This window comes from Battus philenor, unplaced genomic scaffold (assembly GCF_028537555.1).
Source record: "Battus philenor isolate CCGP_79_NKW_IND1 unplaced genomic scaffold, ilBatPhil1.0.hap1 SCAF_7, whole genome shotgun sequence".
In the NCBI taxonomy this organism is placed as follows: Eukaryota; Metazoa; Arthropoda; class Insecta; order Lepidoptera; family Papilionidae; genus Battus; species Battus philenor.
The window spans coordinates 10,809,938-10,827,203 of NW_027181737.1; the positions used below are offsets into that span (position 1 = coordinate 10,809,938).

General features: G+C 33.9%; 1 protein-coding gene across 3 annotated transcripts in view; it reads left to right on the forward strand.

The window, feature by feature from the left end:
* The first annotated feature begins 276 nt into the window (after positions 1-276).
* LOC137930896 (GATA-binding factor C-like) overlaps positions 277-17,266 on the forward strand; it is a 121,167-nt gene continuing 104,177 nt past the window's right edge. For 2 of the 3 annotated variants that reach the window (XM_068774246.1, XM_068774248.1), the window contains exons 1-3: positions 277-565; positions 10,520-10,632; positions 16,075-16,465. In XM_068774246.1, coding sequence (XP_068630347.1) covers positions 16,216-16,465 — 250 coding nt within the window. In that variant the 5' untranslated portion in view covers positions 277-565; positions 10,520-10,632; positions 16,075-16,215. The remainder of the gene's footprint in view (positions 566-10,519; positions 10,633-16,074; positions 16,466-17,266) is intronic. The other variant, XM_068774247.1, reaches the window with a different exon arrangement.

A 17,266-nucleotide genomic window follows, 5' to 3' on the forward strand; every position in this document is an offset into this window, starting at 1 on the left:
AAAACGCCTCCATTGTTAGTGTCTCCCGCCATCCATCAAACGCGGCGCGCGACTGACGCACACCATCGCACTCGCCCGCCCAAAAAGAGAAAAAGAAAATTTAAAAAGAGAACACTCCCATTGGCGACGCCCTCATCGGCCGCCTGCCGAGGAGCCGACCAATTGCAAGCCACGATACCGAGTGCGGAGTTCCATAGCCGAGCGCCTCCGAGGGCAGCCGAGCGCGCTCACAACAAAAAGTCACACGACTAGTTTAGTGTCGGGTCGCGTCCCAAAGACGCCGCTTCACGTATCGCGCGACCGGAGCACGACGCCGCGCTTGCGCTCTCACATGGACTACATCTCAAACAAAACATTGTTATCCCGTTCCGATCTAACTAGGAACTCCCATCCGACGCCGCTGTGACCTGTGATATTATTTTTGCACTAAACAATCCATCAAAATGGACCCGCTAACGTCATGGAGCGTACAAATTCTGTGTGTTTTTATGTCTCTACGTTTACAGTGATAATCAGTGATAGTGAACGACGTTTGAGTGACGCAAGCTACTTAAGGACACTCAAGGTAGAGCATGATGTACTTTTATTCTTTAAATTAATCAAAAATACAGATAAATCTTTAAAAATAATGCAGAGAAATCTCTGGATAGATCTGAAAAAAGATTTGACAAGATATTTTTTTTAAATGTAAAATATGTTATACAGTTACATGCTGTGTATTTCACTATAATGATTTTTATACTAGGAACCTTCTTACGTTAAAAAATGTATTTTTGACAATATAGTAATCATTATTAAATCAACTAAAGGCACTTTGAATAAAAAAAAATAAGATTTTTATAAACCTAAATAATGTTTTAATATTTTAATGTTGGTAATTAATTAAAGATGTCGATGTATACACGAAAGTGTACACCCGACGGGAAATATTTATTACTTTAGCTGCACTGCATCTGTGTATTTATAAATAGAAGGGGTTTTAATGTCCTTCAATATAAATGAACAATAATTATTATATATTGATAAGTGAAATTATTGGAAAAAGTGTATTCTATAATTCAACACCGTATATCAGTGGAAATATTACAAATAGAGCAGCAGAAACAAGACCCAGAGTTTTCAAAGATAATTAAAAAAAACTAAAGGAGTAAAATAAGAAATCATTATAATTTAAATAAATTGACATTCGTATTAAGTAATTCATATTTTCTAAAGTGTAATCTATAATAATTTTATTATTCTATACAAAAGACTTAAACGTCATTTGCAATAAATCAATCACGATAATTTGAATGATGTTTCATTTATTTAGAATTAGAAATGGAATTTTTGAACACCATTTAGACAATTTGCATACAATACGAGTATTTTGGCAGAGTAATTAAAAATAATAATAATATTATACAGCGGAATGAATATTAATCTTGAAAATATATGCATCGCTATTTAATGTAATATGGGAATTCTTATAATTTATTTTAGGTAATGTTTAAAAGTGATATTTAAAAGCAATAACAAGCCGTAAAAAATATAAAACCTGTACCAGGGTATATATTTAAAAATGTTTATTTTATAGACATCTTTTATCTATAAAATATACCTGTTATTTGTAGAAGATACTCGGATTTTTAAGTTTAATGTAAAAATTGTCCAATAAGATTGTAACAGCAGCAAAATTATTTTACAGATTTTCGTATTATCTGCTCAGTTATTGTTAAACAGTTTAAGGTTTCATATGGTGTTTGCAATGGGGTTGACATAGCCTAACAAGAATAAAACTTCAAATTAAAAATAAAATAAAAAATAAAAAAATCTGGTAGAGTTGAAAGATCTGTTTTGCTTATTGAGAATTGTAATTCGCTCCGCAAACGAGATCACAAATAAGCAACAAATCAATGTCAATGTCATGAAGTTTTTCCTCGAGTACAGATACAATATTTTGGGACGTTAGGATTGGCCGCCATGACGATTCGCGTTTAAAATTTGAATGCGGCGAAGATGCGCGAACGCTGCCATCGATTAGCCGTCGATAAGCCTATGCTTGTGTGCGTCGGCTATGTAAATGTTTCCGTTCGTTTTATATATGTATGAAGGCACTTGTATCCTGTCTGAACGACGATTTTAATAAATCAAATAATATCGGATTAAAGTTAAACCAACTCACGGATGGAGTTCAGTAACATCTGTACTTCATAATGTAGTTGCTTTGTTAGAATACTTGTTTTTTTTTAACTTACAATCTTTGTATTAAGATGAATAACTTTATATTATTTGTAATAAATTTATATTTTACGTGAGCCGCATTAATTTACACTAATCATCGGTGGAAAAAATTCTACTATATTGACGATTGACAAAATATATTTTACATATACTTACGTACAAGTATTTTGGTTTTATTTGCAATCCGAAAGTACACATATTTTATGCCGCTGTACTTTACCATCTAGGCCTAGAAAAAAAAGCCTCGTGTTAATATTCTGCATTTTTATGATAATCATAAAACAAAAAAATATTATTTTAAAGTTAATATGAGTTATAATTAATTTAACAGATACGGCTTTATTTTAAAGCTTTATTATTCAATGCGCGTGTATTTTTATGAAGATGTAAAAGCTTTACAGGGATGGATGTATAACTCATTTGGTGTTAATTAATATATGTTATATCCTACCCTAAAATCAATGGCTACAGATATAATAAATAATATAGTAAGAAAAACGTAATCCAAATACAAATAAATGTATATTAAAAAAAGAGCAGTGATAGCCCAGCGGTAGAGAATTCAAACTTGCGATCGTAGGTCGCGGATTCGATTCTCGGGATGCAATCTTATATAATTCACACTGCGCATAGTGTAAAGGATTACCTACTTATAAACAAGTTTACAGAGGATGGACAGCGGCGTCCTCTGCTGATATAATACTGCAATTGCCATCCTACCTGCCAATCTTTGGGTGAAGCCTATGCCATGCAGTCGGCATCTAACGGCTGAAACGACGATAACAACGACATATTAAAATATTTATTGTTTGCACTTTGTCCTCGCACACTTTGACTTCGACTGAAATGATGATGATAATGATATTAAAATTAATATTTTTTTACTTTAGTATTACTAATAATATAGTCACTAGGTTACTTGTTTAATTATCGACGTAGTACGGGTTAAGATGTAGTACAAAGCTGAGTAAGGGTTTCAATTGGTACTTTTTAACACATTCAATGCCGCTGTCCCTGTAGTCTATCAAATGCCGGCTTTTGTTAAACGTACAAGTGTCTGTACAATTTGAGTGTTTGTACTAGTTGTGATTAAGTACTTTGTGTATTATGCGCATGTTTTGATAATTATTATATGGAAGCCATCTTTTGTAGAAAAAAAGAAAAATCACGGCGCTGTGTACTCAGACATGTACATCTCCACGGCGCCGTATATTTGGCATTAAATGTGTTAAAGTGTTATATTGGTATTACTTTTATAATTTTAGGCTTAATTTCACAGATCTTACTTGCAATAACTTGAAAAGAATTAACGTTTTATTAATTGAATTAATTTAGTCAAATAAAAAGTCATTTGCTGTGTGTAAAAAAAAATAGCCGAATCTGGTTCGATATTCTGGTGTTTCAGTATAAGTTATACATTAGAGAATCATGCAATCTGTATTTTTACAGTCAAGGTAATTAATGTGTTAATTAGTGATTAATTAAAGCTTCCCTTCTTGTTTCTGCATTTATAAAATAGATATCATGGAGGGATCACTAATTACTTCGCTGCCCTTATTAGGTAATACCGATCAGTAAGCAATTATTAATTAAACTTTTTGCTGTAAAAATTTCCCGTCATATGATTGATTAAACTACTGACGTTGGCTGTGTTTTTTTGTGTCGTCAAAGGAGTTCGCGATTTCGTTATATTTAGATCCGCGAAACAGATAAGCGGCAAGAATTAACTTTATAATTCAATACGTTCAAGTACTTATAGATATGAAAGTGATATCATTTGATTTGTTTCGTTTTATCGTCGGTATTTACAACGATTACATTTCCGCCGCTTACGCGTAATTAAAATAAAAAGCAGATATTGTCCTGACGATATCGTATCAGTCGGTAGTAACTAACATTCTAATTCAAAATATCTTTATTTAAGTAGGCATTTACAAGAGCTATTGATTCGTCAATTATTTTAAGGCTATATAGCGTGGGCTACCATCGACTCGAAATTCTGATTTTCTTAGAAGAACCGACCAGAAACTTAGCAGTTGCTATTTTTAATAAAAGCAATGTTTGATGTATACTTTATAATATTAACCGTGTAAATAAAGCAAGTTCGTCATTTCGTTCAACAAAAAGTCTTGAAAGCTATAATAAGATTTATTTGATGATATCGTTTTAATTTTATATGTAAAACTAAGAAAAGAAAGGTCTTAGATATGTTATGGAACTTTATAATTGGACCGTGAAGTATTTGTTAACTTGTGAATGTGAGCTTTTAAAACTAATTCGTTGATGTTGATCGAAATGTTCATTAATTATAAATAAGGCATGTTTTAGTTATAAAAACGAATGTTATTAATTTGTTACGAGATTAAAGATTGAATATATTGAATTAAGTAATAAACATTGTCTCTGAGGACATAGGCCTCAATCGTAAATTACTTATAATTTTGGTTGAAAGAGGCCTGCATGTATAACGACCTTAACTAAGTCGTTTATCTTCCTTATGGTTGGACGTCTTATGCTGCGCTTGCTGATCCTTAGACTTAAATAGAAACCTTTAGGCCCCAGCGGCCATCTGCTATGCGCGCTACGTGGCATTACCACTTTAACTTGACAATCCGCTGGGTTATTTCAAAAGAAAGCCCGAGCAAAGACCGTTTAACAAGAAAATCATACACCAAATAAGAATGTCGCTGCTCAACATAGGCGAAATATTAGTAAAGAATAAAAAAATATATAAATATTATTGTAACACAGTTTTATAATAAAATGGAGTAATAAAAAAATGTACAACCATATTTCCTATTGTCATATCTGTAGCTAATCTTTTTAATGTAGCGCGTAAACTCACAGCTAACTAGTAGCTTTTGATTTAAGACTTAACAATTATTTATATTGTCTCACAAACAGTTATTATCTGTTAAATGAATTTCTAAACGCTCCGATAAACGTCAATCGAGGGATTAAACGTTGTCCAATAAAAAACTGAAGCAGATCCCAATAAATTATTCAATCTGGTGTTCATTTTAAAAGGCATCGATCAAGCCCTATCGGTTGCGCGTCGTTGGAACAAAAATAACGTTCGGGTTTGTTACTCCCGCTAAAGATTAACTATAAACCGCTTACGCGTCATCTTTTTTCGTGGCCCGACAACGATTTAAAAGACTTCCGATCCCCGCAGTTTCGACACCTCGGTAGTCCATTATTATCTTGTAGTGTCCTAAATTACAATAATTCATAACGACTACGTGGACGTTTTTTTAAAGAATATACTTTAGTATCATTTAGTTATTATATTTAATATTTTTTTTGTTACAGCATGTAATTTAAAATTGACAATATATTGTTTTATTATACGGTAAATGGTTTGTCATATGGACAGTAAAAATATTTTGGTCGATCCACGGAACCTATCTATGGTTGAATCTCGATAGAAGCCCGAGATAATGTCGAACACATTTTTTTAGATTTGGGCCTAAACGGCCGGAGGCCCGGAGGTCTCCGAGGAATCAATTATCTTAATTGGAAGCTGGTCTAATCTTATTAAGAGTACGCAGATAACCCGCGAGGTGTAAGCTAACATGTTTGTATTGTACCACCATTATTATACGATACTATTAATTTTCTAATGCGCTACGTGGAATGTTCAGCGGACATTTTTCCGCTATTAATACATTGTTATCTATAAATACGTGGGAGAGTTATTTTAAAGAAGTGAGACTAGTTGCTTACTTTGTTTAAAATAAAAAATTAAAAGGTTATTATTTAAACGTTAATTAAAATTATTTTTGAGTACTAACTATTAGTCCGTTTCCGTTCAGGACCTATTACTAGATTGAGATTTTCGAAAACTCACTATCCCTTGAGAATAAAATGACAAACGGATAAGCCGCCGTTACAATTTATTACCTGTCATGATTTTTAGCATCTGCGCCTACATCTTGTTAGTTTTTTTTAATATTATTTATACAGGTATTGTGTCAGAAGATTAATAAAACAATGATGTAAAAAAATAATGTTATATTGCTACTGAAATTGCTGAATCACATCTTAGCTATGCGCGGGGCGAGAGGGGGGGGGGAGGTCACAAGGAGGTACAAGGCTTGGGCCTCCTAAAGACGGGGGATATACCGTAATCGCTATAGTGGTGGGTTAGCGATCGCAGTGATCATCCGCAAACTTGTTTACGAGCAGTGGCGAACCTATATAATTGATGCGTAAAGTGTGAATTATAGAAAAATGTATCCGGGAATCAAATCGGTGAAGTCTCAGTTCTCTACCGCTGGACTACACTTTTGTTGTACACAGTACACAGTATTTACACACACACATACATAATAAAAGATTATCTTTGTAAATTTAAATCTCCTTAAAATGTATTACTACACTTTTGGAAAGTATGTCTAAGTAAAATTTTAACGAATTAGATTTTACAACACAAACGCAAAGGACAGTTTTTTTAGTTTATAAACCGGATCTAGTGAAGTGGTATTAGGCAAGCCACATAGCGCGCACAAAACTTTGGATGCAGGTAGTATTTAATTGGTCTTATTGCAAAATCTAAATGGGAGGCCTAAGTTCAAGGTGTCAGTGTATACATCCTACGTATAATGATGATGAACCGGATCTTGACTAAAAACTTATTATTAAAGTTAATATTTCGTTCTTAATTTAAACAACTAATGCTTTAGTTTAATAGAAATAATTTAAGGAATTTACTGTCTTAATAAGTGATTGTAATTCGATAGTACTGCGGCCGAGTCAGACGGGTATGATAACTTTTTTACACCTCGAGTGCAGTGATTATGTTACGCCTCAACTGATAACGTAACGCAGTCAGTCGAGTCGCCGACTAGCGTTTGTATTTGGTAGCTTCACAAATTGACTAACCATACTTTATTTCGTTTTTGTTTTTTAGTAATTTTATTTATAGTATTTATGGATTTTTATTATAAAATCAGCGGCCTCAACAGATTCACAAGGTCATAAGTTATTGATCTATCGTGTTCCAATAAAAAAAAAACAATTTTCTTTTCATTGTGAATCAGTTATTTATTGATTTAATGGCTTTGTCAAGAAATAAGTCTCCAGGCCTTCACACGACAGAGATGATTTGTGTAATCATACAAGCTTTTTTTTTTTTCGTGGTTTTGATCGTAGTCAAATTTTTAACACCTAGGGACATGTTTTAATTTGCTCCATGGTTTGTATGAAAAGAGTGTTATTATTATTTGTCCATGTTTTCGATTTTGCATTTTTATGTTATAAAAATCTCCTTCGTGCTTCCATTAAACTAAAATTAATTAAATTGGTTCAGGAGTTCTCAAGTTTTGCTCTCAGCAACATTTTTGAAGAACAAATTTTATTTATTTATATGTAATAAATTGACCAAATGTGCTTAAAGCGTAATAAAAGTACTATAGCAAAAGATGAAGGTTTTATAGTGAACCAAGCAAATTGTAGAGAGGAGACCATAATGTGTGAAAAATATAAGTACTTATCATTGATATCAGAGTTCGGGCAATCGGCAACGATTTACAATGTCAAGTGTGCTACTGCGCGTCGTGGATGCGATCACACGAGCGAGATTCCGATGATCTAGATACCGATACAGGCGCCTGTAGACGGTAACGAAGTACGGTGGCATTAGTAGCGCTGCAAGCGAATATAAACCTTAAGGCTTTTCTTACAAGCACTATTAGTTACTACAAAAGACTCAATACTTACATCGCATTATTTTGTGTCGGAAATTAATTTACCATATGATATTAGATACTTATAATCAATTTATATTACACAAAGGTAGAGGCGAATACGGTATTACCACGATACCAAGTGATCCTCCTTACATATTGGCACTACAAAGAGGTATCATCTCATATCTCGTATTATGTGTATAAAATTTGGGCAACCTGAACACTTTTAGCTAGTCATTGTCATTATTTTAGTCAAAGAACGTCCTCAATAAAACTGGTAGGAAGCGGTGACCATTTAGTGTCTTACAATGACTTAAGCAAGGTGGTCTGTCCACCTTTTGGGCAGACGTCTTCCGCCGTGCCAGCTTAAGGATCCAGCGGACTTCTGTTCTGTGTGCTATGTCGCTAGGCCACTGTCACTTCAACTTGCCAATCCGCTATGTTGGTTACTTTAAATCGTTTATAGATCTCCTCAATTCTCATATTATCTTGTAAAGAAATCTTGAGGATAACCTTCTCCATGGCTCGCTAAGCAATTGTTAGCCTGCCAATGATGATTGAAGTGAGAGATCACGTTTTTGTATCGTAAGTGTGGTATAGTATGTTTAATACAATGAGTAAAATTTAAAACAAATCTCTATCCTATACTGTATCGTAGCACGTTCAATTGTTTGATTTATTTATACATTTAACAATGAAGTTGTATCAAAATTTGATTGAGCGATGAATAGTGGTTAATATTTAAAGTAATGTTATTCCGAGAGCATGGCCGGTTTCTGCGACTGTACGTACGTGTCCGTGAGGTATGCTATTACCGCATGGGTTACCATCGATCACCGGTATCGGTTACACGGGGCCGTGATAGAACCAGTTGTCACATGCGCCTTCGCACGGAGCAAATAAAGTCGTGTACTTCGAATTAACGGCCGCACTGAGAACCGTGTTAGCAGCGGCTAAATTTAATGACGTCTAGACCCGAGCCTTTTGGCCTCTTATGTATACGTGTACGTTTTTACTTTAAATATGTTATAATAGTCTCGTTGGCTGTTAATATTTTAATTACGTGGTATTCTTTTTTTAAATTCAAATTTAAAAATTTATAATTAAATCATTAAAATAAGTCAACTACTATTTCGGATGATAAATCACTCAGAAGACTAAGCGAAAGAAACTCAGCTAAAAACATTTACAATACAACATCAAGAGATCTTCTGAATGTTCATTTGATGTAAATGTTGTGCCTTGGAAATGTCACCACGGTTACTGAAGCTTTAGAGAAATTACAAAAGTCTCGCTATAAGAAAGTCGCAAATGCCTTTTTTATTCTTCAACAGTAATGACGTCTTTGAAATAAGTAATTATTCCTATGAAAGTCCAATTTTGTTTTGGATCATTAAACAATCCTGAGTTCTATCATCCATAGGTACTACAACGTTAGTGAATAATATGTCTTTAATCATCATTTTAAGTAAAGAATCAGATTGTTTGAATAGTGATGTGTTTTGGGACCAAAAATATGAATCCGTGATAATTACATTAATATGCACTAGTCTTGCATTGTAGAAAATCGCTTTGGCCCACTCTTCAAGAGTAGGCTTGTAGATTGAGATTGCCTATTACAAATATTTTCCCACCAATTGTTCAACGAGATTGTAACTAAAAAGCAGTTTATATTGAGTAAATCTATATTGAATGGTCGAACAGCTGTGTTTCATTATTACCAATTTTAAATCTGTAATTTTATTTGATACTAGCGGTCCTGTAACACTTGTACTGTCGAAATTTATAAGCTAGTCGAACTCCAATAGTAAAAATAAATTAATGTTAGATGTTTCAAAGTGATTACTTTATTTATTGATTTATTGTAATTGATAAATATTAACGATTTAAATAGTAGAAAACATTTACAACTATAAAAGAATTAGGTAGTCTTTCTTAAGTTGTACCGTAATACTGGGTAATAAGGATTAATATTTATATATGTATAAATCCAATCCGAAGCTTACATAGAATCATGCAGCTTTAAAATAATCGATTTTAATTATTCAATAAAAAATAATATTCGTTTATCTTCCTCTATAAGGCATTTGCAGATAACAATCTCAAATAGATACAAGGTGTTTTTAAATAGTGGCATTAGATTTGGAAATAGCTGATAAGTGCCCGAGCGTGTGTAAAAGATACGCTTGTATGTTGCCAATGATAATTTACTTTATCGAGTTTTTTATTGTCGTTGTTGCTATCACTTTTGTGCTATATTTATCTACATATTCAGCTGAAACTATGCCCTTATGTTCAAGTATATTATAAAGGTTTTATTCTTCTTTAAAAATATCATAAGAAATTGTTATTATTACAAGTATTTTAGTTTGAAATTAACAAGGTAAAATATTAAAACTCTTTGTTTATTTAAGGTCACCTATGAATGATGGAATATCTTTAAAATATAAAACAACACGAACGGCTGCGTTTTATGTGAAAAGGCAACTCCTGTTGTGAGTTATCTCATACTTATCGCCGATATTACCAGGAAATAGCACGAAATGAAGGCAATTTGCGATAAATATGTGATTTCTTTTTATTTTATCAGCAAATCCTTTTTTCAGTCGATTGCCAGATTGCGGTGTCACCGGTTGTGATAGACATTTGGTGGACGCTGTATAGTCTGTTGAAAATTATCTTCATCGCCGAAGATCCCATCTTATCAGCACTCGTACTGGTGAGATTTAATTTCAAGTGTTTTGCATTAATATCTCTAGTTGATTATGATCCTCTAGACTATAAAATGTTTCACATATTTTTTCGTGGATAATATCAGTAGAGTAAAAATATTCTATTTTTATGACTGTTGATATTGGATGCAGTAAATATTAATTTTAAATTACTTTAGATAAAGTTTGAAATAAGTCGACTTTTTTAGAAATTTAACTAATAGTAATATACAAAGAAATTATATTATAGAAAGAAATTAAATTATATTACAGATATAAATCTAGTTTTATTAAATTATATTAATATTTTTAAATAAATATCTAAGGTTTTTAGCAAGTGAATATAACGTACTTTTGGCTTGAATCTTGAAGAACTCTAGCAAAGTTTTTTTTTCTACAAGAGAACGAAAACGCAACGGAAATATTTGGTCGCTGATGATAACGTTAGGCATATGATCTCGATGATTTAATATTGGCGAACAAATACTAAAGTCGCGGTTATCGATTATTATCTATAAGATGTTCGTATCTAAAACGGTTATTGAAAGAATTGTATCTAATCGATTTTAAAGTTAATATTCAAATATAATGTAGTATATTTTTAAAGAATATAAATGATTCCTAATCCCATCACCGATGGTAGACGTGTCGTGGTAGCTCCTCCGACTAGGTTGACTGTACTGTCATTACATAGCCAGGGTTGCGGGAATTCGCTGGACGTTGGCAGTTGAAATGATGATGATTTACAATAAGACCGTTTGAAACTGGCCTCCATCCAGCGTTTTCCAACGACCTTAATCAGGCCGTCTATCCATCTTGTTGGAGGTGATCTCAACTCCAGCTCCTTAAGGCATCTGCGTTCATGTTTTCTGTGCGCTATATGGGCGATCCCCTGCGACTTCAACTTTCTAGTCCGCTGTGATATAAATAATAAAAAAAATCAACTATCAATAGTGTAAGGAATGGAACCAAGTGCATAAAATCGAAAATAAAATCGGTTAGTTTTATTGGCTTTAAGCGTTCGATTAAAATCATAACATATTAATTTTAGACACTAATAGCGATAATACAAGTTGATACTATCTCTGCGTATCCTTTACATATCTTATCTTGACACAAATTAATGGACACTATGTAGTTGCCAATGTTACTATTTTAATTACCGCAAACAATTTTATTTTAACACAGTAGCAAAAGAGTTAAAATTTCATCTATCAATTTATGCAGATCATGATTCGTTGATTATTTTTTTTAAACAAGTAGCAGTTATGTAATTTTAAAATATAAATTACCGATGTTACTAGTTAAACATGGGTCATTTTTAAATTTTTTTGTCAATTTCTATATCAATATGGATCTCTATAATAAATGATTTCTATAATGAATGAATTATAATCAATTAAAAATATATCCGTAGATGAACTAAAGTATATGTCACTACATAGCCCAGAGGACTGGCAAGTTGACGTGGCAGTGAAGCACATAGGGCGAAGAATAGATGGTCGCTGGGGCCTAATGGCTCTGGAGTAATCACGGATCGGTAAGCCGGACAGAGGATACTTTCAAATTCGTCGGAAAATGGTGGATGCAGAATACATCCGGGAAACCTATGTTCAACAGTGACCGTACTATAGTAGACATAATTAAGACAAAGATGTTGATGAATCAATAAAATATATTTTTTTGTCTTGAACTTTGCTTCTTGCCGACAGCTTTGGGCTGGCAGAGCGCTGAAGACGCTTGACCTAGACCTCTATAAAGTAACAGAAGTGAAGGGCTCTCTTTGGTGCCATAGCATAGGCCTATATGATATTTATTTCTCCGGATTGATAGGCTGCCTAGCTGTTAAGCTTAGGTAGACGTTCCCTGTCGAACTAAACAAACAACATTAAAGGATTTAAAATAAAATTGTTCTTTTGTTATTATTACTCAAAAATAAAACATTTATTTTTGCCTCTTTGTTTTGAAGTCATTGGAAACCTAATTTAATACTTTCCTTTTTTTAAACAATTACAATAGTTAGTTGCCGCTTTGTTATCATTAAATTTGAATTTATATGAAAGTTAGCAATGTATTGTCGCTTGAGACGTCACCTGCTCGGTCGTAATTGCATCTAAAAAACTTGAACTACAGAATAATTGCGTATGTATGGGCAAATGCTTCAGTATTGTTAATTGGTTTTATTTATTTTTTATAATGATAGCACTTTACCGCGATTCAAATGTCAAGTGATGTAGCCTTCGTTGATAAATCGTATTAGCCCAGTAATATCCAGTTGACTGTTAAACACACTTTTTAATGCGACGGAATTTTGAACAAAGAAATTAATTCAAACCGTGTCATAAATATAAACATTTCTCTTTACATTTTTATGTGATTTTTGTTATCTAAGTTCCATCGTGTAAATGTCCTTTTTACAAGTATTTTTGCAGTAATTGACCACTAAAAAATAGCTAAAATCGGACCATATAAGTAACAGACAGTAACGGACAAATAAGCTTTCATTTAAGATTATAAAACTATGTCTTTTACAATCAAAGGAACTATTTTCATAAAAATTCTTTATTTTATTGACATTTGGAAAACTGTCGTTAAACCCTTATTATCATATAATGTTATAGACAGGGCCTTATTGGCGTGCTCAATTAACGAACAGTGTAGACTATAGATTTATCTAAGAGATTGAATCAAAAATAGGGTGATTAGATGAATGAATATGAAGAATGCAGGGCGCATAAAGCGCAGAACAGGCGCCCGCTTGGGTCTTAAATTCCGGAGTAGAGGCCACGGACTGGCAAGCGCAACGAAGAACGTCCACTCACAAATACGACTTACGGCTGGATAGACAGAACGAAAGTCTCTGTTCAGCAGTCTTCAGGACGAACGGCTGAAATTATGATGATATACTACCTTCACGATAAGGAATTTTATAATGTTTTATTCCATCTATGTTTCTATGTATTGATATTGAACAGTTTTTTTAATTGAAACTTCTAAATTTAAACAAGAGCGCTATAACCGCAACTGTTTAAACGTTTGCCAAATGACAATTTTGTGTAATGCTAAATGTCAGTTGACTGATTTCGACAAGACGGTTGCGGCAGGTGGCATATAACGCTTATTGTTTATGACGGAATTAAGAGATCGTCGCTGCATCACAACGACTACATTAGAATTGAACACCGATATAAAGCATCAAATATTTACGCTCACATTATAATACGAATAACGAAGCTACAGGAGTGCACAAGTCAAGTATAAGAATCTATTTTGTGGGAATAGTTCATTCATAATAAACGTTTATTTTTGTTAAGAATGTTACTAATTTTTGAATCTAATACTATACCAGATGGATAGTAACACTTCTATTCAATTTGTATTGTATTGATATTAAGTAAATATTTACAGCAATATATTAACACAGGAGTTGTAATTGAGTAAAAAAAGTTCAATCTTATTAGAGGGATTGGAAAGTAATATCGCTTACATAAGTTACAATCACACGACTACATTTTTAACTAGTTTTTATTTCTAATCAACAATATATTCACCTTCGTTATCAACAACCTTTTGCCATTTAGTTTACAACGTGTTCCAAGTACGTAATAAGCTACCAAATGACAATAAAATATCGACATGCGCAGAAACTACATTATTTTTCGGTCCCCCTAATAGTTAAGTGTATAAAATATGGTCAGTTACTCTTCGTTGTACAATTAGTGAGTAAGCCTACCAAAACATAAATAAATAAGGAAAAAAATTGATTGAAAAAAGGATGATAAAAAACTTATAAATAGAATGAAGTCAGTCTTGTGTACTTTTTGTGAATATATGACCTATGAATTAAATGTAAAAAATTATCGTAAATTTAATTCTAGACCAGACTTCTTGACTTATTTGGAGTATGAAGACCAACTTGTTTTAACTTGAATTCTCATCAAAGTCAAATGGTATATTGCAATAATCAACACATACTTATAACGCAGAGTTATCACCCTGGTGAAATTATAGTACATAGCGGCCTGAAACAAGAATCCCTATGGAGCCCATAAGCCAAAAAGAGTTTTTAGGCTAAGTGACCTCATCATCTTACCCCCTACTGGTGGAAACCAGATAAAAAAATTCAATATCATATATCTGCATATAAAAATGTTACATATAAATTTTAAAAGAAATAATCTGATATATTCGAAACGAATATGTTATGTTGTAATTTTACATTAATGTCTTATTATATTACTTATCTTTGCGACAATGTATTTATTTGCGGTGAATAATTTTATCGTGTGACAACATTCGTACAACAACTATGCGTACAAGAGACACCGTGACAAAGCATAAAAAAATATGTAATCTTACTCTAATACAATTCTTTTATAAAAAATAAATTTACTATCCACGTTACAGATTGATATAATACAGATTAATAGATTTAACATTTGAAATATATGTAGATAAAGAGTTCACGTTTTGATAATTAATGTGATGTTTATAATAGTTATCTCTTATAATTAGAACTACATGCTAATTCTAATTATAAGAGATAATTTTCGTTGCTCGTATAAAAATGGTTTTATATAGAACAGATTTGTAAATGTAATTTTTTTTTTATAATAGTGTAATAAAAATAAACATTTTCATTTTTAAATCTAGCTTACTGAGTTGCATTTATAACTTCGTTTTGTACAAATAAACTATTACACTTAAAACTGCGATCGTCTTTAGTTGCATGCTAATCGAATTACAAAAGATTGATTTGGTTTAATGATTATAATAACTAATAACGAAATCATAGTTTATGGATTTTCAAATATAAGGCGAATCAAATAATCCGTCACTTACTCGTGTGTTTCTTTTATAAGTGCGTGAGGACTTAATTGTACATTCATGACGCGCACGTTTTGATATTACCATGTGGACATCAATTTACAATGCGATTTGTTTCTAGGAATTTTTCATGTACATAATTCAGTTTTTAAATTTATCTTTAGTTTTAGTACATAAATGAAATCTCAATTATTCTTAATATGAATTGATGATGACAAGTTTAAAAGCTATCACCTTAATATTAAATAATCGTTTTTTTTTTACTTTACCAACAAATCGGTAGCCTTTATAGATATAGGCATGTTTGTAGGTATATTTGATACCTAGATACGCCGCAGCGATATCTATAGTTGAGTTTAGTGGCAATAAAAATCACAGCTCGCTTGGCTAACAACGCATAATGTGCGGTTCCACTTTATCGCAGCCGTATCGAGTGTTGTTTGTGGTATATCGGTTAATCAAATTGGGAGCGTATCGGTATCGCGGACGTCTTTCGATAGCGCACCACCTTTATCTTAATTGATTGTCGGTTTTTTTTGACAAAATACCGGCTTAGGCATTACCGTTTCGTTTTGTTTGATGTTGCGCAAACGACGTCGCCTAATACTGCTTGTGTGTTTCAGGTTCGATTGGGGCACTTGGGCCGAGGCAGCGGCGTTTGAGCGACTATGGTGCGGAAACTGGGCACGGCCGCGATCTAGTGCTTGACTATTGCCATGCGGATGGAGGAGTGGACTGTTAGTGCGTGTTTATAAAAGCGATGCATGGTTTGTGAGGTCGGAGCGGCGGTCATGGACATGAGTGGCGAGGGTGGAGGCGCGGGCGTTGGGGCGGGCGCTTTACAGCAGCGCTGGTACGACAGCCGCGTGAACGGCAGCCCCGCGGCCGCCGACGTCGGAGACACCAACGGAGACGGCTTCTTCCACTCGCCGCTAGAGGGCGGGCACCACAGTCGCGCCCGCTACTACCACCAACAAATGCACGCCCCCTACTCGACCGCGGTCGGTTCGCACGGTAAGTTCCTTCAATATTTCTTACATATACTTTCTCGACTGTAGGTGGGGCAAATAAAAAAAATAATACCACTTCACATAAATAACTGAAAGCTAAAAGGCATCGCGCAATACCGGTCATCGTGCTATGTGGAGATCTGCAGAAGAATCAAAGTCATTACCGTATTTGGGTGAATTGCTCGTCTGCAGTGCCAGGCAAGTCGCCAGTGCAACCGACGGCCGGTGAGGCTGAAAATTACTCAAGTGACAACCACGACGTGGCGTGAGTAGACCCCTTCACTAGGTGGACCGATTACATCGTTCTCTCTTTGCGGGTGGCCTATGCCTTGCAGTGGTCGTTTATCAGCTAATATTATGATGAATACGATGACCCTTTTGACGTCACTATGGCAAGAATTTTGACCAGTAGCTATGAAGGTTTAAAAAACAAAATTTTCTTTAGATATCTCTTAATATCATAAAATCTCCGACGTCGGATTTGGACCGTTGCTTTTAATAAAGTGGATTAATGGTGGTTAAGGAACAGTGTATCGCGTAAGTTCAATAAATCACCGTCATCTCTTTACGTTAAAACGTAAGCAGACGTCGGGTCAGTAACAATTAAATATGTGACGGCGGGCGATTGCGCGAGGCTGTCAGTATTCAAAGCAAATTGGAGCCGCGCGAAGCCGTCCTGGAGTTATCGCACATCGCACGGTATCTCTCCTGACGTCCACAATTAATTCCACGGACCCGACCACTCAAAATTGCCATTCTGTAAGTTGACAGCTTAGGTAAACACGACCTAAAATCGGCCACGGCC